At 48.5% G+C, this 24,023-nt stretch overlaps 1 protein-coding gene across 1 annotated transcript in view; it reads right to left on the bottom strand.

Annotated features, from left to right (window-relative positions):
* Positions 1–24,023, bottom strand: part of thsd7aa (thrombospondin, type I, domain containing 7Aa) — a 74,820-nt gene that overhangs the window by 25,714 nt on the left and 25,083 nt on the right. The window contains exons 3-6 of the mRNA XM_062446059.1: positions 10,358–11,237; positions 7,005–7,253; positions 3,766–3,947; positions 361–516 (exon numbers count right to left, since the gene is read on the bottom strand). Of these exons, the coding sequence (XP_062302043.1) occupies positions 361–516; positions 3,766–3,947; positions 7,005–7,253; positions 10,358–11,237 (1,467 nt within the window). The remainder of the gene's footprint in view (positions 1–360; positions 517–3,765; positions 3,948–7,004; positions 7,254–10,357; positions 11,238–24,023) is intronic.

Raw genomic sequence — 24,023 nt, 5'->3', positions numbered from 1 at the left:
TTTCCATACTCTAAAGTAGAGTTTATTTTGGACGACACAAATGTTGTGTGTTTTTGTTTCATTTTCAGTCTTTTAAGGATCATTACATACGCCGCAAGCATGAGGCGTCTCAGGGCAGGGAGAGGCAGTAAAGACAGCCCATTGTCAGACTCCACTCACAGTCATAACTCACATTTGGACAAATTGGACAAAACAAAGAGTTTGTGTGGGAACACAGACTGTAGTCAATACGCCCTTCAATAGAGCCAGACATTGATTAGAAACAGTGATATGATTGAGGTCGACGCCGGATACCGCCGTACATTTTAATGAGCGAGACTCTCCACTGACAATGATGTCTCGTCGCTGATGTCTGCCTACCTTTCTTGGCTGCTTGGTCCTGGCAGTTCTCGAAGGTGCAGGGGCCCCAGGCGCTCCAGGAGGACACGTCACACTCCACAGGACAGGCGATGTGGCACAGCTGGGTGGTGCTGGGGGCCACGCCCAGACACAAGTCACTATCTACGGGCCTGGATGCTGGAGGAACACAGATAGACAGAGGGGGGTGTGTTGGAGGATCTGTGGACCTGTGTACCTGACCTCTTTCACTCCAAGAGGCCGGATACAACTCGAGGCTAATGACTTTGTTGTTTTTGTTAGGACCACAGCTCCACACAGAAGGAAAGAGGAGCTCTTGAATTTCCCTGCCCTTCCGACTTCACAATCCCCGCTCGCAAAACCTTTTGAAAACACCGAGAGCGTTCGCAAGCTGTTTGGCCTTTCATTCCATCCCATCTTCTCTCTTTCATTTTTCTCCTATCTTTCCCCGTACCGTCCGACTCTGACACAACAAAGCTTTTTGTTTCCCTCCCCTCTCCCAGGCGGCAGGTGAGGCTGCCTGCTGCCTCCAGCGGCACTCTGTGCTGAAAGAGGCAGTGAGGCAGAGAGGCAGTCAGGTAGTGAGCTGTGGGTGACTCTCTGCAAGGTCACCACATTGATGAATCATTCCGCCTCGCAACATCACGAAAGCCAGTCTCATTCACATGCAAATTACCTCCACTTGGCCAATCGTGTGTCCTTTAAATGGAGTCTCCCAAAAATAGGTGTGTGTTCTTTTGTGTGTGTGTGTGTGTGTGTGCATGCGTGGGAGTATTTGTGCGTTGTGTGCAGCAATACCGTTTGATGTTTTCTCCTAATCGCGCAGCCCATTATTCTTTTTTATTGTCAAATCCCTCTGGGCAAGCGAACAGAATAGGCGCAATCAAATGGAGTACGTACATAAGCTTTAAAAAGGTATTAAGTGGATGCTTACTACCTGTGTTTTCCAGGCCAAGCAGCTGTCAGAGAGCACAGGCTCCAAATTACCTGTTGGTAATGATAATGACTCCACATGTTTACACATTACACACACTGAGCCCTCCGCCAGACAGCCCATTTTCATCTAAAGGATTTCACAAGTGGTTTGTTCTCGTGTTGCATTAGTAGACAATGGCTAGACAATATTCCCGTCCCTCTACCTTCCGTCTCTCTGTGTCGGCAGCAGAGCATCTCTCCTGGCCGTAATAAAGGATGATTAATGAACATCTCCTTGCAAGCTGACCTTGCACAGGTGGCCCGTCTCTACCTCTCCTGCCAGATGGGCCGGGCTTCCCCTCCCCTCCACGCAGGGATTCCAGGGCCCAACTTCAGGGCCCCTTGCAGCCTGAGCCGACCCCCTGCTGCTCACTCTCCCCCACCCCCCCCCCCCACACACACACCCCCCTCACCGGCAGGCATCATCAATAACTCCACTGCCTCTGGCTGCTGAGAGGCACACCATGATACTAACCAGGGTGTAGTATACCCCCCCCACACTCACCACCCCGACCACATTGATTAAACAATCGAAACAGACCCGGCTGGAAAGCGAGTAAGCATCCCAGCCAATACAGTAGTATCAGCGTTCTCGCTCTCACCCTCCTTCGCTCTCTCTTTATCTCTCTCTCTCTCCAACCATCCCTTTGTCCTCCCCTCCAGTGACTGGTAATGAACAGATATTGAGACAGCTGCTTTTCCCCCCTTTCCGCCGTGTCTGCCCCCTGCTGAGAGAAAAATAAACCCAAGTCTTGTTTTGCCAAATACAAGACGCTGAATGAGACATTGTACCGGCACGGAGAACCAGGGTGGAAAGATGTCTTTCAGAAGCACAATGCACCCTTCATAGCGGCCTGTTGGCATTCATAGCGTGCTTCCCAAAAGCCAGCAGTAATCCCTGAATGATTGAAGCAGAGTTTTTGGTCCAAATACAGCCTCCATTTCCCTATGTAGATCAGAGAGGAAGTGTGTGGGCCCATAAAAGATGGGGACACACACGGCAGTAATCTGACTGGGGGCGATGGTCCAGAGGCCTTTGGGAGTTTGCAGAAATGATTTGTTACGAACATAGCCTGGCTCAGTTACATCGGGACTTACATACCATCCTTGAAAGCAAATGACGAGATGACATCATCTTAAAATATGTTAGAGCCCATATTTCTTTATGCTTAGGTTTTCCTCCCAGAGGTTGTTGTCTGAGCCCAAGGTCTATATATAACAGGTGGGGTATTTGGGCTTGCATATTACCTGCTTTATTGAATTGAAGGTGTGTTGTGCAGATTGTTTTAAGCTGAGGAGAGACATTAAGAGTATGTGGAATGAATCGGTGAATGCAGTAGCAAACAAGGAGAGATCTTTTTCACAGTATGTGGGAGCCTTAATGAGGTAGAACTATTTTATTAGATTCAATTAAATTGTAGCCTACATCTCTCTCTCTCTCTCTCTCTCTCTCTCTCTCTCTCTCTCTCTCTCTCTCTCTCTCTCCCTCTCTCTCTGTATGTCAAACTTCTAACTGCATCACTTGTTCGGCTGGCTCGCAGCAGCTGCATCCATTTGAATAATTTCTGTGAGCAGTGGCCAGTCCAGCCCCCGGACCAGATGGACAGAGAGAGTGTGTCTGTGTGCATGTGTGTGTGTTTGTGTGTGTGCATGTGTGTGTATGCGTGTTCCAGCCCAGGATAAGCATGGGCACAGCACCAGGCCAAGTCGCTTCTACACACACAGCAAAGGACCACCACTTCACCCAGCGCTCATACTCTCTCCTCCCTCCATCACTCCATCCCTCCTGCTCTCCTTCCCTCCATCCCTTCATCCCTCCATCCCTCCCTCCCTAAGTCCATCACTCTCTCTCTCTCTGTCTCTCTCTATCTCTCTCTCTCTCTCTCTCTCTCTCTCTCTCTCTCTTGCTCACATGCCTTAGCATAGTCCTGCATGCCGTCTCCAGATGCAAAGCGCAGTTTAAAACCCTCTAATTCCCTCTTCCCTTTCAAACATGGCTGCCAATACGTGGAGTGTGCACAGGGCTGGAGATGGGGATCTGGGGAGGGGGAGCAGGTTGGGCCGGGGGAGGGGGTGCAGGAGTGGGGAGTGGAGGCGGCAGCCGGGATCCCTCCGCACACGCTGGCCAACTTCCACCCTCCACTAACTCTGCTCTGCAGGCGTGGCACGGAGCCGGCCTGACAGGTGTGACAAAACATATGCAGCGTCAGATGTGTGTCTTTCCCGGTTCAGTGGAGTGTGCACGAACATGCTTTATAAATCATTGTCTGGGGTTGGGAGCGTCGGCTAGGAAAACCAATCGTGCTGACGAGGTAATTTAGCTGCGTTGTCTTGGCGATAACAGGCTAATGATGGGAGTATAATAAGAGCATGTAGCCAGGCCAACGGAGTTGTGGGTGTTTGGATGGAGCTGATGCCTGCCGGGAAAGCTACCTTCTTTGCTCTTGAGGGCGCTGAGGTTGGACGGCATGTCGGAAGGGGCCTGGACGCAGTACACCTCGCGGTTCTGGACCCCGCCCCCGCAGAGCCCCGTCTGGTTGCCACGGCGACGGTCCTGTTGGCTTAGCAACATGTCCACCCGGCACTCGCTCCATTCCGTGGTCTTCCAGTTGTACCTGCAGAGGAGGAGAGGCAAGAGACCGCCTTTAAGAAAGGGTGGAGGGGGTGAACTGTAAACTGTCCAGGCGAGCCCGTGAAACAGGGTCTTCTACACAGACAGATTACAAAGCCAAAGCTGTGCATTCTAAGAAGGCGACTGGTTATTAAGCCCCATTTCATTATGTGGAATCAGGTCATGCATTTGTACTACATGCAATTGATGTGACGGGTTTTGTAGAGAGCCATCCATAGAGCAAATCATTACACTTTCCCACGCTAGGACTGGCTGAGATGTAGTATAATTTCCCTGTGCAAAAAAAACAAACAAATGTTCATCATTTTAATTTAGTTACCCACCCCAAGAGGATTGCTTGCTTAGTAGAAGAAGTACAAAACGTTGCATTATCTTGCCTAATTTCCTGAAAATAAAAAAATCGCAGAGAAAAGCCTGCTTAAAGTATTATTTGTATTCTTTATTGTACGGCTCACCGCAAGGAGAGTACTGAATGAGATGACTGTACTGCTAAGTCAAACAGCATTGGAGGAAGCATTTGTTGTCCTTAGAAAAAGCTTGATGATGTCAACCAGACCTTATCATTTTGTCTACTGTTTGCCTCAGGATTTTCCATAGCCCTGGTTTTCCCTCTGAGAACACGATGACCTAAATGATCCCCAATAGATACAATCACCTGTTCCAGCTACACAAAGATTATAGGCTGTTCTCTAGAGGAGCTAGTCACGAGGCTAACTGCCTCTGCTTCAGTGCTCATGCATTGACTATGTTTTCACCCCACGGTTAGAATATGCAGGGCCCTTGCCTCTGTCGCCACGGCAATAATGGAATTAATTTGAGGTCAGCAATGAAAGAGCTCCATATTCATGAGCACGGTGGTTCTCTCTCTCTCTCTCTATCACCACAGCGCTGCACCGCAACGAGGCCCACGGGACACCAATGCATCATAGGGCTTTGAGTCTCCCAGATGGGGACACCTTCTAAAAAGAGATATTCTTCAATAATATAGACTGGGTTATGGCCACAGGGGTCACACTTCTTTTCATGCTCTCTTTAAAACCGAGGCGACCGGTGCTTGCTGCCTGAGTTGATTTATCTTCCTACCAGTGCAACAATGGCTGATATTGCCAATTAAAGTCCAGCTGTAAATGGAACACATGGTTCCACTTCAATCACATAGACCAAGGCTGGTCCTATTCAGAAAACTTCACTGTGATTTTGCTTAATGTACTGTAGTCTATATTACCAACCATTAATCTAAGGATCATGAAATCTGTCTTTTCATTACAACCAATGTTTCACATTGACTCAAAAACTCTATGTAAGTGCATACAGCTGAGTCCAGCTGCAATCATATAAAAAAGGTATTTATGTACTCTTGTGATTAAGTCTGTACATCCAAACCCTGCTCAGCCGCTAACCCTCTGATCATTGAGACCGTGTATACCGGTACTGTAAGGTGGTTATTTGGTTTCCAGCTGCTACGGCAGAGCCTCTGGAGGTTTAGCTGTTTCTCATCCAGCTCGATCCTGGGGGTTGGCGCCTCAGTGTCCCATGTGTTTAGAGACTCAATACAAAGGTAATTAATCAATCGACACCTGTGCAATTCGAGTAAATTGTAGTTAAAATAAGTAGTCTTACAAAAATGGTTTATTCCACAAACAGCTCAGTCTAATTTAATCAGGGAAGAATTGATAATGCCAAAGTGGACCAAAAGGTCACAATACCTTGCAAGAGTTTCAGCGTATACTGATTACAAATTTAAGGTATGCAAAAATGTCAATTCAATCGAAAGTGACATAATTCATCAAGTGAATCCCAGGTGCCCTGATAGGGAAAGAACAGGACCTTCACTGAGACAGGGGAGAAAAGAGATATTAACGTTTTTCTGTCTTAACTAAAATGACTATACTGTGTCAGTCACTGTCTATCTCTCTCTCGGTGAGAATCACAGAGAAAAGTAAAAAAGGCCGTTGCAGATGGCATTCCGGCCGTCAGTGATGCATTCGGCTCTCTGGGGGCCTGCCTGGCACAACATCACTGAGGCATCGATAATGATGCTCTTGGTCAGAAATCCTGCATGAGTCTCAGCAGTTGAGTGCAAAAGGAAAACGAGGCTCATCAAGAGAGCACGAAAGGCAGGGAGTGAAGCACAGAAACAGTGCCGAGAAACAGGAAGCGAAGCACAGAAACTGTGCCCAGAGACGGGAAGTGAAGCACAGAAACAGTGCAGAGAAACAGGCCAAACAGTTGCTTCAGTCCACAACATTATTTTTGTCACAGCCCTTTTCTCTTTAGTTGGTACAGTCGACTTCAGTCTTTCACAACGAGAGGGACAGGCATGCCATCACAGTGGAGGCAGGGGGGGAAGTGATGATGCATCACAGGCCCCGTCATTAGCAGAGGAGGGGGGGGGGGGGGGGGGAGCAGGAGGGGGTCAGATTAGACAGCACCCCTATTGACTCCCTCTCAGACACAGGCCATTCATCACCCCCTCTGTCCTGACTGGCTGGCTGGCCCGGAGCCAAAACACCGGATCATCTCCTCGCCACCTCTTCCCCCATGTTTCCCTCTTTGGTCTGGACTGTACACACACTCAGGATAGTGTGTGTAAGAACCCAACAGACACACCCGGTAATGGGGTTGTTATTTTCCTTCCCATACTGTTAACACAGCTGTTATAGTGTGTGTGAATGTATGTGTGTGTATAATTGTGTGGGTGTAATTGTGTGTGTGAGTGGGTTACACTGTCAGCATGGTGCCAGGCTTTAATCACTTAGCAGCCAGAGAGCACTTTAGGTACATGTGTGTTTAGTGCTGGTCAGGCAAGCAACCCTGTCTGGTCAAGTGTCTCTTGCAATGTAGCCAAAGTCATCAAACAAGTTAGCAAAGCCATTTAGCAAAAACAACCGGCTTACCAACGATAACCTTTAGGAAAGGTGTAAAGCACCCTGCGAAAGGAAACGACCATTCAGATGTATCAGCTACTATCATTAACGACGACAACTGTCCGAGGGTCTTGAGACTGCATACGGACGCCCCGTCTGTGGGCAGTACTCACACAACGCACGGCGGGACCCCGTCCCCCTGGGGGGTGCAGGGCTCCTTCTCCTCCACGTCCGGGCACTCCGCCCCTCCTCCCACGGGGAACTGGCGCACACGTCGGTTGCGCGCACGCTCGCCCTTGGGCCCGTTCAGGTCGTAGCAGTCCTTGGAGCAGGCGGACCAGTCGGCCCACTCGCCGACCTCGCAGTCCTTGGTCATGACGCAGGCCTGGTAGGTGACCGGCAGCGTGTCTTGCGAGCACAGGCTGGACGGAGAGGGGGAGAGAGGAGAGGAGATGAGAGGCAAAGGAGATGACAGGGGGAGCTCTCCTAACCAACTGGAGCAGAACAGATCTCTATATCTGGTTCTCGGGATCTGTATTGTGATCTTGTGAATCTTATGAATGGGTCTAAAGGTTAATCTATAATGTCTCTGAATGTGTTCTTTAATGTTTGGCTGCTCTCCGAGAGAGCCTCTGAACTTGTCTCAGACACCGACCACTTGCTGTCCCAGTGGTTCTCAGTCTGCCTTTAGCCTTTGTTATCCAGATTAGTTAAAAGGACCCCCTAAGGCAGAGAGCGCTGGAATCACAGTGACTCTGGCTGCAACCTAGATCTGAGACAGTATAAACAAACGATTATGGATTTATGCAGCTTTTCAGACAGATACAAATCTTAACACCGATTACACTATGACCTATTTTCCCACCAGGATTTTTTTTTCCTAGATCCAGCTGCTTTTCACTTAGTTTCGACGTTTTCAATTAAGATACTCAAAGACTTTCAATCGTACGTTCTAATTAAACAAGAGACCAATCTTTTAGGATCCTTTTATGTGGCATATGAGAAAAGATAAGCCTATTCCCAACAACGAAAACATTTATGTTACAGCTCCGAATCTGCTCTTGTAAAACCCCAGCCGAGAGCATCGATTGTTGTTTATCTTGACAATGCTTTTGACATTAAATGTCAGAATTGAATATGTTATCAAGTCATTCAAACACTTGCACTGTATTCACAGGACCACCACTGAATAAGTGTGTCAGGAATGTATTCTCCCATATTCTGCCCTCAAACAGTAAACACAGAGGCTCCCAGCTCCTGGCTGAGCACTGATGCCGTCATCCGTATCAGATAAGCCTCTTTGGGAGATACAGACTGGGCGGTCTCTGTGTAGCCCAAATCAGATGCCTCTGCATCGCTACAGAACTCTACAGAATCACATCATGACTATCCAGTATTGGGTATTTACTGTATATTGGTGAGAGGACCATGACGATAGGTGTTAGACTGTAGTTTGAATGATTTATGCTTGAATGGGGATTTCCCCCCATATTTGCGATGAAAGGCATGTCTGTATGGTGAAGAGCATGCAGAGTGGGGTGGTCTACAGTATATATGTTGAAAGAGCCAGGCCTCCGCTGAGACAGAATGAGGACACGATGTACAGAACATGCTTTTTTTATATCCCTGCTAACAACATGTCTTTTAGACACTCCTTAATAAAACATGCATCAACAACCACCACGCACACCCTGGCTGCGCAGGGGGCCGCCGACTCCTCCTCGCTCACAGGGAGAGCGTGGCCTGCGCTGCTGATGGTGTCAAATAGAGACACGAGGCAGGACAGGTCTTAATTGAAATGGACATCATTTTCGTTCCCGGGGTCTCTGTTATTGTTGAAGTTTCCCACGGAGATGTGGGCGAATGTCTAATTAGCCCTTGTGACAGAGCTGAGTAATTATGAAAATGAAAGCAGCACTGGCTGACTCCCTTTCAGGTCATCAGTTTAAGTCTCAAGAAATCGTATCCACACACACATTGCTCTGTTAAAATTGTATTTTGTTCAGTTGCTAAGTGGTCTTACTCAGTATATTGCAGAAGAGCATTGGTGCTTCAGACTGAATTAAGAGCTGGTGAATGATGGTTATGCAGTATTTCTCTGTGATAACAGTGTGACGCCAGTTAAATATGACATAATCAGAGATAAATTAGGGACATCTACAGTCGTGTAGGCCATTTGCACAGACATACTAAAGTTCACTGGACAAACGACCTTGACATTCACATCGCGATGTCGTAAAGTCGTATTTCAAGAATTACATATTGTAAATCAAATGATGGAGAAAAAAATTGGAAAACACTCCCCCTGCCAACCCAGTTTGAACTTGAACCAAATTTGTCTAAATGTATGCAGCATATAAAAATGTTCAAGAAAGAAAAACACTGCAGGCAACATTGACGGAGCTTCTAGTTCACCTCAGAGAGAAACTATGCTCTAGTTTTTGAAAAGTTTTTTGGAGGTTGCAGGAGAGACATAAATATTTCAATACTAAGAGTAAACAAGTCATGGGCTTAATATTAATATGCCTCAAGACATATGTGTTACTGCTGACACTTTTCCAAATGCAGAGTTTTGCCAATCCTTTAAGGAGAGTGCCAGGATAGACAGTGATGTTGGGAGCTCACAGCCATAAGTTTGGGTAATGCTTTGGGGCATACCAGTTGACAGCAGTAATAATTAGACTCCTTTTTAGTATTTTCCTACATGAGATTTTTCCAACTAGATTATGTACCAAGAATGACTACAAGACAGACGAGTTAAGTACTGTATTTTGCTCTCATTCTTTTTCAAGAAAAATATTTTTAAGACTATGTCCAGCACTATCTACAGCTGACCATCCAGCAGAAACAGCTTGCCCTTAACAAGCTAGCATCCAGTATTTGCGGTGACATTGCACCTTGAAAACATTACAGCGTGTCTGAAATCAAATAAAACTTGACGCCACCACACTATCTTCCAATGAGACAGAGTCGGTCTTAATTGAATTCTCTTAAACAACCCAGTGGAAGAAAACACAGTCTTGTAGCTTTGGCAGAATCCACTCATCTTGGTTACTCAACATAGCACATTAGCAGTGCATTGTGGGGCAATGAGTTCATGGTGTGTGTCAGGCTCTGTTAGTGAGCTAAACACTTCAGGCTCTGGAAATGTCTTTGAGCTGCGGCTCAGTCTCAGCCCGTGACACAATATCGTGTGCTGAGGGATTCTGGGAAGTGTGAAATGTGAAAACAGATTCACAGATTCAGAGAACAGGGTCTAGGGACCTCGGCTTTAAGTCTATCTATCTCTGACTCTATCTCACGCACACACGTACGTGCACACAGACACACACACACATGCATACACACAGGCATGCACGGACACACGGCACATGATAAATGATATACTTGAACAGACATCTCTCCAACACTTCAGTCTCCATGGGGAGCCGGTATAACATTGAAAATGAGATTAGAGACACCAGGGAGGAGCGGATGAGTATGGATGATATTCTTGGGGTACAGAAGGGGCGTGAGGCAAACTCACCTCAGGGCTTCAGTGTCTCCACTCTTGTGCACACAGGTGACCTCCCTGGTCTGGTAGCCCACCTGCAGGTCCCAGAACTTCCCCCCCTGACGGTTCTGACGATTCCGGATCCTCTTCTTCTTGATCAGCTCCCTGGTCTCCGGGTCCTTCACCCTGCCTCTGTCTCTCATCCTCTCCCTCACCTTCTCTCTCACCCGCTCCTTGTTTTTGGCCTTCTTCTGCCTCTTCTTGCCTTTCTCCGGCGCCTGGCGGGCCTGGCGCTGCAGCGGCACCGAGCACAGCCCCCAGGAACCCACCCTGAGGCTGTAGAGGCTCTCCTCGCCCTGGCAGGCCCCTGGCTGGCACGTCTGGAACTCGGTCAGGTTGGGGCAGGCCGAGCCCCCGAACAGGGGCGGAGCCAGGACGAAGCGGATGCGGTTCTGGAGGCCGGTGCCGCAGGTCTTGGAGCAGGCGTTCCACGGGGTGAACTGGGACACCACGCAGTCCCGCGGGCAGGGGATCAGGCAGGCCTGCTCCAGGCGGGGCTTGGGCTCAAAATACTCGCAGATGGCGTCCTCGGCAGGCACGCCGTCCGCTTTCTGGACGCAGCCCACCTCGCGGGTCTGGATGCCCTCGTCCCCGCGCGTGCACACGGCCGGCCGCTGGACGCCCGGGCTGCGCATGGACACGGGGACGCACTGGTTCCAGGCGCCCAGCTGCCAGTCGTACAGTTCCTTGTGCCAGTCGCACACGTGGAAGCAGCTCTGCTGGTTGTCCGGGCGCAGCGCCTCATCACAGTTGGTGTGCAGGGTGGTCCAGCCCTCGGAGTGGGCGCACCACACCGCCCGACTCTGCCTGCCCCCTGGACCACACTCGCTGCCCATGCACCGGCCCCACGGGCCTGGAGGAAACAGAGGGGAAAAGAGAGAGAGGTCAGGAAAAGTCCAAAACAGGGGATACTTCTTTAGGACAAAGCAAACTCAAATGGTAGGGTAGCCATTTCCCCATCTGTCAGTTTCAATCATGACTATCAGTGGCGTTCCCATCTAGGTTGAGTGCTGTCACTCGGGCGGCTGACTTTGATTGAAAGTTGGAGAGGAATGCAACAAAACAAAATCCAAATGAATCATGTTTGTTTACCCCTGCCTAAAACCACTGAAAGAAATGATTAAACAACACAGCGCACAATATTAGTCCAAATATAAAAGTGCATCTAAGAAGTGCCAAACCCAACCTAAGTGCATCTTGAGTAACAACTTTGTGACAAACAGATTTGTCACAAAATCACACCCACTCGATGTTTCTGATTGCACTTCCTCGGGATTTATGACAGAGCCATTAAGGTTAAGGTAAACATCCTGTAGGAGCATATCTCATGCTCGGGAAAAACATTGAGTGGAGATCGATGCTCCCAGGAACGTGGAAATGAAAGGCACTGTGAAAATGGCAGTGTTCTTGTGTGTAGACGGGTCTATTAGTGTGTATCCAAGCCTCTTGTGTCTCAGTGCTACCCAGAACATACAGATGGAATCCCATTCAATTCTACACCAATTACAATCTTTCTTGTTCCAGGCTCTTATTTGAATTTGTTCCAAGGAGGAACATATTTTTTTCATTCTGTATATAAGTGAGTGAGAGAGAGAGAGAGAGAGAGAGAGAGAGAGAGAGAGAGAGAGAGAGAGAGAGAGAGAGAGAGAGAGAGAGAGAGAGAGAGAGAGAGAGAGAGAGAGAGAGAGAGAGAGAGAGAAAGACAGAGACATTAAGAACCAGCACACAGCGTAGCCAAGCAGAACTGTCAGTAGTGATGGCTTCGGCTGCTTGCTGTGCTAGCGGCTAGCTAGCCACCCCTGGCCTGCCCCTGTTTCTGATGGGAAGATCTTATAGCCACTCTGAAGAATCGGAATCACAGAAGTGGGTCACAGTCAGTGGAATCATCTCCTGGTGAACCACACCATGGTCTACCTCCTTCTCTTCATCTCTCTCTCGCTCTCTTTCTGGTCTCTGGTGTCCTTATCTGGTGTCCTTATCTTACATTGTGCCCAATCAGCCAGCGGCGAAAACAAGATCAACTACCGGAATAAGAAAAAGAGCCTAGGGGGTTTAAAAGGGGCAAAAGAAAGACAGAGATGACAAGCAAGAGAGAGCGAGAAGACGTGAGAAATATAAGGCTGAGGGATGCATCCTGAATGAGTCAACCTGTGTGTGCATGTGCATGTTTGTGTAAGCTGTAAACACTCTCATGTTTATAGAGAGAGAACAGGAAATTCAGGACAGATTGGTCATCACTACTCCGAGGAGCTTCCTCTCCCTGTGTCTGTGTGCTACATGCAGTAAAGACGGAGCCAATGGGGTAAATCAACTGTGTCGCCGATAGCCTGAGGTTCACCATGGGAAATTCCTCATGAACAAACAGCCCCAGTTTTTGTACCAGCCATATGATTTCCTGAAAATCGACAGTGTCATTTCCTCCCGGGCCTGATGGCACAGCTTTCCGTCGGCCCAGAGTAGAGGCCCTGATCCTGTGGGTGATTTAGCATATCCAGGAACGGGCTACATGAGCGGTTTAAAGCAGCATGCTTTATGGCTCACCTCAATTAAGCCAGGTTACGGCGATGAAAATGTCAGTGGATGAACCAGCAAGCTGAATTAGCCCACGTCTGCAGCCGGAGAAGCCCGATCGATGCGAATCAATGGAGCTCTCGGGAAAACTGCCCCGGACACCGGAGACAGCGGAGCGGCCACTTGCAGGCGGTCACAGAGCGCGCATCTCCCGCCGGCTGCTATTATTACTCTCTGAACACACACACACACACACCAGGAAGTGTGTGTGCCCCTCAGCCTATCTGTATCTGTATATGTGTCAGCAACTGAAAATTGAGAGGTCAATGGCGGAGGAGAAGGAAAATAAAACGGTTGGCGAATAGATTTTCTCAGTCAGGGGGGAGGGACAGAGAGGCCAGCCAGGCTGTGGAGGGAGCTGTTAGCATGTCTGCTGGTTGAGGCGTTAGCACTGATTGTGCCGCGAAGAGGCCCTCGTGTTTACAGCCGCAGCGCAGCAGTAGAGTCCCTAGGGGGCAGCACACAGCACTCCCATTCACAGCCTCAGCATCTCACTGCAGGCGCTCCCCGTAACTCACGAACGTGTCAGTGGGCGACATGGTTATCGACGGGTGCGGGTGGACGTGTGTGTGAGTGGGTCTGAATATCTGCGTGTGCGCGTGGTGCCGTGTGGCTGTTCAAATTGGCATGCATCCTCCGTCACCCACCGAGTGAAGCCAAGAGGCAGTGAGGGCCGTCGTGAAGGAGTGAGGGGTGTGACACATGGCTCCCCCCCCTCCGTCTCCCCCTCCCAGGACCAACCCCAGGGGTGCCACCATTCGTACTAATAAGGAACCAGTTAGAGAGAGAGAGTAAGACAGAGAGAGAGAGAGAGAGAGAGAGAGAGAGAGAGAGAGAGAGAGAGAGAGAGAGAGAGAGAGAGAGAGAGAGAGAGAGAGAGAGAGAGAGAGAGAGAGAGAGAGAGAACCAAGAGGAGATGAAGGGCAGGGGAGCTGGGGGATGGGTGGCATTTGGGTTTAGTCACAGAAGCTGCCGTTGAGAGAGAGAGGGGATGGGGGCAGTAAGTGGAGGGGGGGGGGGGTAAGAGAGACAGAGGGCGAGATACAGAGAAATGGACAGAGAGAGAGAGGGAGAGAGAGAGAGAAACAAAGGATTGGGGTTAGGAGGGAGGGAGGAGAGACAGGAGGAAGGAAGACAGGGAGCGAGGGAAGGCCATCCAGGCAGGGAGGAGAAGGACAAAGGCAGAGGGAGAGGGAGAGAGGAAGAGGGGAAGAAAAGAGGGTCTTTCTCGCCTTGGCCCATAATTGGCCCCCTGCCCCAGTCTTATGATCCACAGCCTCAGGGCTCCTCTAGGAGATCTATTAGCAAACGCATCTCCCCCACTCACCACCAAGACCACTGGTACTGACTGGCCTCAACCAGCCTCTCAACCACCTCAGAACATTATCCTCCCAATTTGCCCTTTCTCTTAACTGCACACACAGCATACAAACCTTCCACACAGGGCGAGACTGACGAGAAAACTCCTGTTCGTCCGTTAACACATTTAAAAACATCATAACCATACACTGTACTTGTTGGCTTCATGTACAAAATCATATTCTCATTCATATGTGTCAGTCAGTTTTTCATCACATTTGATGAACCACTGTAGCTTCAGTATGACATACTTCCACTCTAGCATTGTTCGAAGTAGCTCCTTTCCGGGACATTCGATTCACTTTTATAATCAACTACTATTTATTCGTTTTAATCCTCATTCTGTCACCTCAGAGAGCAGCAAATCAACGGAAGGAAGAAGGTCACACTTTGAGGGGAGTTAGCGATGTTTTGGCTTTGGAGATGTGCTGTCATGCCCACGTCTGAACACACGGTTTTCACAGATAAGATGATCTGGTCTATTTAATAGCTGTCAGAGTGGAGGCTTTCCTGATAGCTGCCACAGGAGGTAGAGGAAAAGGCCGGGGGAAGGAGAGAAAGAGGAAGAGAGAGAAAGGGAGCAAGTGAGGCAGAGCGAGATTAGGAGGGAGAGAGAAAAAGAGAGAGGGAGGAAGGAAGGGAGAGAAAGAAGGGAGGGGATGGCAGAGAGAGGAAGAGAGAGAGAGAGACCGTTTTTTTCCAGAGGCTTATCTGTGCTGTAGCCTGCCAGCAAAAAAAAATGAGATCTGTGTGAAATAATTTCAGCACCAATAATGGGATTGCTCTTTCAGATCCAACAACTCGCCCCCACCCCCTGCCCCCCCCCCCCCAACACACACATACACACGCACCACCCCCACGCACACACCACCCTCATCATCGCCCTCGCAGTTCCCGCTGGCCCTCCCTTCCCATCTCCCATGGTGCCAAGTCGAGGATTGGCGTTGGCATTTAGTAGGAAAATGGAAACCAGTGTGTGGCGAGCAACCCGCCAGTGGCTTTGGACGGGCCGGCGGAGGAGACAAGCCCACCAGCAGGCAGTCAATCTGTATTCACATGTTAAACACACGCGTGTAATCCATGGACCATAAAAAAAGGTCAGGAAATCACCATTAACCACTGGGTGTCCTCACGCACAGCCAACATTTCCATTCCAGAGCGAAGGGAAGCCTCCGATCTTGAGAGTAGAACCACAAGAACGAAGATGAGCAATGATAAGTGTCACAGCTTGTGGTTTCTTTTTGTTATTTTCGACCTCTGAGTTTTGATGTGTTTTTGTGGTCAAAATCTCAGAACATTGCTGCCATGGTGACCTGTGTCATATTGGGCTCTCAGACATGGGGTTGGGCGGTGAGATAGAGGTAAGTGAATGTCACTGGACATCTGTGTGTCTGTGTTCGGGGCTGTGACAGCTGATGTGACAGGTTGTTAGTTCATAACTCTGAGTTCTGCGAGAAGGAGAAATCCTCTCTTGCCAATTGTCGCCCCCAAAAGATAGAATATCAAAACCCATTTCTCCATGTCTTCCTTCAGCCTTACACCACAGCCAATAAGAGCTGGAACATGTAATTGAAGGAGAATATGGAATAGAGCTGGAACACGTCCTAGAACAAGAACACAAGGAAATCTAGAACGTGTGGTAGAAATAGAACATGTGGAGGATCACAAGCCTGAACCTGCCAAACGATGTTATTAGCGGGCACACGGCCCCCCCCTGGGTCGGTAAGGGGAGCCTGCCACGAGACGCCCAGTGGCACTGAACAGCTGCACAGACCCCTGGGAAAACCGTCAGAAAAAAACCCCAGACTGACCGACTAAAGGGAAAGTGCTTCGACTAATGGAGAAACATGTCTGTCTGTCAGCCTGTCTGTCCGCTTGTCTCTCTTTATCTATTCCTTTCCCTACCTGTCTCTCTCTATCGCCGTCTGCCCCCCCCCCCGCTCTCTGTTTTCCTCCCTCCTGTGTGAGTGATGTGTTTCCAGGTCAGGTGATGTGGGGTGTTGTCGACCCTACGCTGAGTGGCTCCGGTCTTTGATCCGCGGTAGCCATGATCAAAAGGACAGCCAGTGTGTGAATTACAGGACGGCACATTCCCTTTGTCTGGAGGTCACTCCGAGTTCCCCCGCTGCTGTTGCTGTGATGGCAGCGTGGGGGGGAAACAGCTCTCTGGGCCCAGACCCTGATTAAGAAAATGATTGAAAACATTGAATGACATTGAATGGTGTGGTTAAACCAAACGCCCCACAGGCGTTCGAACGTTCTAACCACAATTTGCCCGGTTCACAATGTACCCTGCTGTGGCAAAAAAATACATTGAGCAAAAGGTGTCAATATATCTTTTTTTTAAGACTACATTTTCTCGGAGGATAGTGCATGGAAGGCCATCTCTGCTTGTCTGGTTGACATGAAAGAGACATGATCCACCAGCGTTTCAAACTGCTCATGCATGTTTCATGAAGGCCCGTCAGTAAAGGGGGCTTCTGTCTTTTAGGCAAGGCCATTACACGGCTCATTAACAACGCTGTGCCTAAGCACATCCTAAAAGGAGCTCTCTGCATGCTGGTCTGCCTGGGATAGCGCCGGCAGACAGGGTTTTCTGAAGGTCTATTCAGTGTTTGCCATCACACAGACCTGAGAGGAGACAGGGCCTAACCCATATTCTGCTGTCTTTTGTTGTTGTTGTGGGGGTTAGGACATCAAAGAGAGTTTTCTGAGAAGGGAAATTAAGCAACCCCCAACTTTTGAGTTCTTGAAGGTTTTGGTTGCGGGCTTTCAGTGCCTGTTTACAGCCTAATATATTTCACGGAAAATAGAGCACTGATAAAGACACATTGCTTACAGGCTGACGTGGCCTAGCGATTACACATTGGTTTAGCAGACGGAAGCGTTGGGGCCAGTAATTGGCAAAAACTCCTACTCACATCACAGTGAACTTTCACACCGTACAATTTTATGACGAAGTGGATGAACTTTGTTCTGGCATTTCTCATGATGATTGGCGATGCACAGTACAAGTGCAGTTTACCCATAAGCTTATCATTGAATGTCAACCAAGATCTGCAACAACTCCCTGACATCAGGTGCTGCTATAAAAATTAATGGATACTGGGCTTGAGTGTGTGTGTGTGTGTGTGTGTGTGTGTGTGTGTGTGTGTGTGTGTGTGTGTGTGTGTGTGTGTGTGAAGAGAGTAAAGTGAGAGAGGAACAGAGCTTGGTTGAGTGCGCTCTGTTAGACGTAAGGAAAAGGAGACACACTGCACAGTATCAACAAAGAGGAACCATATTGTCTGCATGTATAAATCATAGCCTGGAGAGAGGCTGTTCAGCAGCACAATAGCGGCAGCCTCCTCGCAATGCCGGAGGGGGGGAGGAACGGCTGGGTGGGAACATCTGCGGGGAACCGTGGCAACCGCGCACGGTGAAATGGGAGCGTGATGGAGAACTTGTTACCCCCGCTGTAAGAGGCTGCAAGGCCTCAACCTCACACAGCACAGCATTCATTATTTACCACTCTGTGTGTGTGTGTGTGTGTGTGTGTGTGTTTGAGCGTGCACAAGTGCGTATGAGGGGGGGGTGGCTGTGCGTGCACGTATGACACATGAAAAGAGTGCTGCTGATGCTTGTTATGGCTGAGATGGGAGCAGAAAAAATAAACAGGATCTTATTAGTCGGCTGCTTGTCAGACACATCCTCGGGTGCCGGAAACCCCCTGCCACATCTGAACACGTTCCCAGAGCACCCAAAACCCCCTGCTGAGGAGAATCACACAGAGCCTCCCACGCACAGGGAGCCCCTTAGACACGTAAGCATGTTGCTTTGACCCGCTCTATCGGCGGCCAGGGCAGTGGGCGCATTCCTCCGTAGGAAGAGTGTCACTGAGTGAGAGGACTGGGAGAGGCCAAGTCGGCTCAGCGTTTGACATGGTGCCCAGCTGGCTGCACCAGGCAGGCAGGGGACAGGCTTTTCATCTGAGGCAGGCTGTCCTCGCCTTGCCTGGGGCTAGCCAGCTGCTCCACACAGGTACACCGGGAACTGCAGGGCACTATTTATATGGCTTAGAACAATCTCACCAATACAGACGTTACACACACACACACACACCATGCAGTGGAGTAGGAACCAGCAACTGCTCCATTGGAGCAGGAAACAGGAAGCCAATATGTGTCTGAATATGCAAGAGCACACAGGATGAGATAAGAGGACATTTATCTCAAGTGATTTCAAAGGGGATTAATTACAAACTCCCAGCCAAACACATCCTGTCACATCTACACACACACACACACACACACAAATGCTCCTACGCACAGAAAAATGAGCACACACATTGCAAAAGACACAATCATCCCTTACATTGTGCTTTTGAAGTCACTAAATAAGGAAAAAAAGCTCTATGTAATGTGCCATGCCATGATAAGAAAGCAGCTGCCCAATATATGCGTGGAGGTCACTTAGCACAATTCAGTATTCTAGCATTTTCTATATGCTAGAATGTGCTAGAATATTCTAAAATATGCTAGAATGTGCTAGAATAAGCTTACTTCACAGCAGAGGCCTGTCGCTTGACAGAGACCCATGATCCATGCTGCTGGTTGTTTGTGCTGCTTGCTGCCCCTCTCCCATGCTGGGCCGTAGGACTGGTTAGCGCCCCGCTCTTCTGGTTCCCTTCAGTACAGCAGCAGCCTGGATCAGTCAGACACAATGGACCTGCTCTATCACTCCCTACCCCAGCTGGCTGACTGTATGGCTGACTGGTTGGCAGACTGGTTGGTTGGCTGGCTGACTGACTGCCTAGCTGGCAGGCTGTATGGCTGTCTGGCTGTCTGACTTTTGGACTGGCAGACTGGCTGTCTGGGTGTCTGGCTGGCTGTCTGAGCTCTCTGGGCTTTCTGTGAAAGCCAGTGTCTCAGTGTACAATAAGGAAGCTGTTCCCTTAGAATCCCCTCCCCACACACACCAACACTCATACCACACCACCTGAACTCTCCCGGCCTCTTCCCCTCCCCCCACCATCCCAGATGTTGAGAGTTTATCCTTTGTTTTTTGCTCACTATCTAGGCACAAAGTATCCCAGAGAGGCTAGGCTGACAGCACTTGGGATGGTGGGGGATGGGTTGGGGGGGGGGGGGTGTTGGTGTGTGTGGGGGGGTGGGGGGGGGGTGGGGGGGCAGTGTAGTTGTCCTTACAATGTTAACCAGGCTTGCAGGGCTCAGTCTGTCAGATGCACAGTGAACAAATAAATGTCACGACTGTAGATTACAGATAAACATATCACCACTTTGCCCTTGTACCATTATTTATCTACATGTATCCGACGTGCAGACTGCAGACGGTAAAAATATAATTAAATGACATAAACACCGTTGATTATCGAAATATTTATTAGTTTGGCATGTGGTAAGGAGCTGAAATAAGCGTCTGGTAAAATGGCCTCCAAGGTGAAAGCGCAGGAGTACACACCGTTAATTGCCTCCCGCCACGACATCAAGGTTGCCCATCGTTGATTTATCTGCACTGGAATACTGATTGCCAGAGGGAGTATAGAAAACAATTAAGGTGAGAGAGAGAGAGAGAGAGAGAGAGAGAGAGAGAGAGAGAGAGAGAGAGAGAGAGAGAGAGAGAGAGAGAGAGAGAGAGAGAGAGAGAGAGAGAGAGAGAGAGAGAGAGAGAGGAGCCGGGTGGAGAGGTAGAGAAGAAAGAGAGGTAGAGAGGGACACAGAGAGAGGGGGAAATAGAAATAAATGCTGCAGGTGGCTCATTTCTGAGCAGAGGACAGGACCAGCGATGACCTCTGACCTTGTCAATCCACCAGAGGGCCTGGACTCATCTAAGCAAGCTCCTCACTGAGGAGAATGTATGTGTGTGTGTGTATGTGTGTGTGTGTGTGTGTGTGTGTTTGTAAAAAGATAGGGACTCCACTCCCTGCCACCGGAGACAGGAGATGGCACGATGACTCTTTAGTGAAATCTGCCCTTTAGATGAAAAGGCATTAGTCAAGCCGGACTGGAGTGGAGAGGCTAACATGATTGGATTTGGCTGTGAAACATGGAGAATACACCCCAGGACATGGAAAGGGTGGGAAGGAGAGGGAGTTACACAGAGAGAAAAAGACAGAATGAGAGAGAAAGAGATAGAAGAGGGAAGATGGATTTAGAGAGCTCAGCAGAAAAACAAGCTCAGAGTTTTCTGATCTGTCCCGGGCAGAGGGTTGTTTAGGGGGAAGAGGAAGAGGAACAAGGTTTTTTAGCGGCTTACAAGCTACAAACTGATGCCATGATCAGCGTGATGTCAACATCATGCAGCATGTGTTCGGCATTTGTTGGACCACTGGGTTTTTATAAATCTGTTCAAAGCTGTATGTTGATACAGCAGTAATGTCTACCACTTTTTGTGAAAACTGCAAGTAATTCACAAAACATAGCTCTTATGAGATCTGTGTGTGTGCATGTGCGTGTGTTTGTGAATGTTTTGTGTATGTGTACATGTGTGTTTTTTGTGTGGGTTTGTTTGCATGTGTGTGTGCATCCGCGTGTGTGTGTGTGTGTGTATGTGTGTCCATGCCTCAACCGTGAAGTGAGGTTATTATGAATCCACTCCTCTCGGGAGGAAGGATCTGAGGATGACAACACAGATGGGATCAACCCCAAGCCACCGAACTCGAAATCGCTGTCCCAGAATCCTGTGCGGTGGCCTCTACCTGCGCTTTAGATAAGATTACAAACTGCCCCCCGGGAGACCTCTTTCCCACAATGCAGTGCTGTAACTGAATTGAAAGAGAGGGTCAGGGGGGTAGCATGGCAGACTTGAGCTCATGAAAACCGTCACCGTGTGAGTATGTCTGCAGATGACTTGTTGTTAGGGAGAGATGGCTTAACTAGAACATTAGAGATTGACCCAGGTCATTGTCTGGCATTGTGTGGGCCTTCCTCCACATTGGGGGGGGGGGGGACTTCTCTCACACATAAACAAAGGACACAATGTTCTGACAGTTCTGTCACCCGGAAACAGTGACAGCAGATAAAACCTGTTCCTGAAAGCGGGAGTGAGACTGTTGCAACCCATATCATTATTAACACCTAGTAATGATCATCATTACCACCCTTCAGTAAGAATTGTTAGCAATGTAGACATTATTATCATTACACCGGTTGGGCTGCAGTCATAACAATGGACTCTCAAGTATCAGCAGACATGGAAATAGCAGGAAACTATCCCAGGTGTGCTGAGAAGGGTTTTAGGAACAGGAGTGGAAAACAGGGGAGGGAGTGCAGCCGCAATGTCACTAGGAGGGGACAGAGCAGAAGAGGGGTGGGGGGTTGGGATGGGTATGTTCGGGTAAGGGGGGGGGGGGGGGGTTCTGAAACAGACAAAGGAAAGGGAATCTAATGGTAGCAGAATGATGGGGGTTTGAAAACAGGAGCTTGAACATTATTCTGTCTCAGATCGTTCCACGTCAGCACCAACTCAGACTTGGACAGACCCAGCGAGATGAACAGACAAGGAATGGCATGTGTGGGTTGACCATGTAGAAGCATGACCAGCCCTGCTAACTCCAGGACTAGAATAACTGCACCGCTCTTGGGATGGCGGGAGGTGTTCTATTTTTTCTTTTGCTTGTTGTCATGACAGCGTTTGCCATCGGATAGGAGAGGAGAAAAATGCTGCCAACATGTAAAAATATGAGCCTGCTATTATTGTACTTTGTTAGATACTTAGTTACTTTATTGGACCAATTGAAGTACTCTAAACTGTATGTTCATCAAGATGCTTTGTTTGAGACATTAAATTACTAATTACTTCACCAGCATAAAATATATTGTGATTAAATGAAAGTCAAAGCATAAAATAGGACACAGATCATTGTGTCTATATATAGAACATGGATTGTTCCTCCTTAAAGAACAGAAGCCCTTCCTTCTAACAATCTCATCAGTAATCCATCTCCTTGTGAAATCAGTTCCTAGACAAGCAAGACACTAAAGATGTATGGTATTACAGCACAGGCATGTGCTTGCCTAAGACAGTCACCAGTTCAACCTGTGTTGGTGTTTGGGGACATTACCAAATCTGTGTTGGCAGTAGAGAGACTGAGGGAAAAAGCAGATCTGTTCTGACTTCTTGGATTCCAATCAGACCTTCAAAATGCTATGTTAAGGACCTGTTAAGCTGACTTACGGGAGAACACACACAGACACCAGAAACAGTCCTCAGAGCTGGACTTCTGGACATCACAGACTCAAGACCTTCTTCTGAGAAAACCACTCATGCATTGATTTGCAGGTCTCATCCATACAGTTGCTCTCGCCCTAACCCACAGAAGAGGCCAGCATCATTAGATTCAATGAATACAATACTTGGACAGATTGAAATGAAGTGAACAAGAAGAGGCTTGGCTTATGATGACCAGCGTCTCTGGAAGAAGGGTTGAAAGGAAGATTGAGGCCAAAGCCAGGCCTTATCTGTAGGGATCTGCTAGGGCCCAGAGCATGGGTGCAGATGGCGTAAACCAGAAAGGTTCATCTTTCACATAGCCATGACCATCTTTATCTCATCTTAAGACCAATTTTTCTTTTCCTGACTTACGAGACTGTGTGAGGGCAGCAAATCATGCTTGTTTTTTGCAGTCTTTCTTTTAATCTTTTAAGGTTTGATGAAATGAGATGAGACTTGAACAGGAAAAGACTGGGAGCGTACAGAACAGTAGTTTATTGCTTGGCACTGTTCAGTCAGGAGAATCGTCCAATAACACGCAGCCTCGGATGAGGATGCTGACCATGGCTACTTCTCCTTCAGCCCTCTCCGACCACCTGTAAAATGATACTGTCGTAATCACCTTAGAGTAATGGAAATACTCTCCTCGTCTGGACTGGACATCATTGTGGACACTGGGGTGAGTGGTGATTTGCGGAGAGCTCCGTACAGCTTACTGAAATAAGCTACAGGATCAAGAGGAGTGACAAAAGAGGATTGGATGGGATTGGTTAAGTTTTACAGGCCATTGTTGTTAAGGAAATCCCCTTCCATCTCACTCATTGTCTTAGTTGAACCCCGATTCCAAGCGATTACCCTAACTCAATTTGCTACAAAGACGCTGGGTTCCAAGCTTATCAGCTGGAGATCATGATACACTTCAACTAGGATTGGAAGAAGATACAGAGTGAGAAATGGGAGGTCTCACATGATTACAGCATGAATGGGAAAAGTTCCTATAGGCTCCAGTCATGACAGACAGTTCTAGTCACCAATCCTACCTAATCATCAGTTCTATACTTCAAGTTCAGGAAGTCATTTTTGCCTATTTGACCCTGTAGATTTTTTTCATAACTTTACATTATGTCTATACTGGTGTTGTGAAAAACATACACAAATCACCTCCCAACAGGGAGGTTGTTCTGATGATGCTTGAGCTGGCAGAACTGGGCAAGCCCTCGAATTCTAATCAAATCAGCATCCTGTAAGAGTTCATCACCTCTGAAGGACTGCATTACAAGATTAAGCCCACAACTGGACAGGCAGTGGCAACAATCTGGGAAATCAGGGCACTGGCCCTCCATGACGGCTCTGAATGAGATTTACAATGAAGCAACTTATATAGCTACTGCATGTTCCTGTTGGAAAAAGATGAGATGAGAACATAATGGCCTGTTTCATGATGAAATCATGTTGATTGAGACCTTACAGGATAAACCTCATCATGTGGGCCAACACA

Source organism: Osmerus eperlanus, chromosome 20 (genome assembly GCF_963692335.1).
Source record: "Osmerus eperlanus chromosome 20, fOsmEpe2.1, whole genome shotgun sequence".
NCBI classification, from domain to species: Eukaryota; Metazoa; Chordata; class Actinopteri; order Osmeriformes; family Osmeridae; genus Osmerus; species Osmerus eperlanus.
The sequence above is the reverse complement of the archived record's forward strand: the minus strand, read 5'-3'. Positions and strand labels throughout refer to the sequence as shown.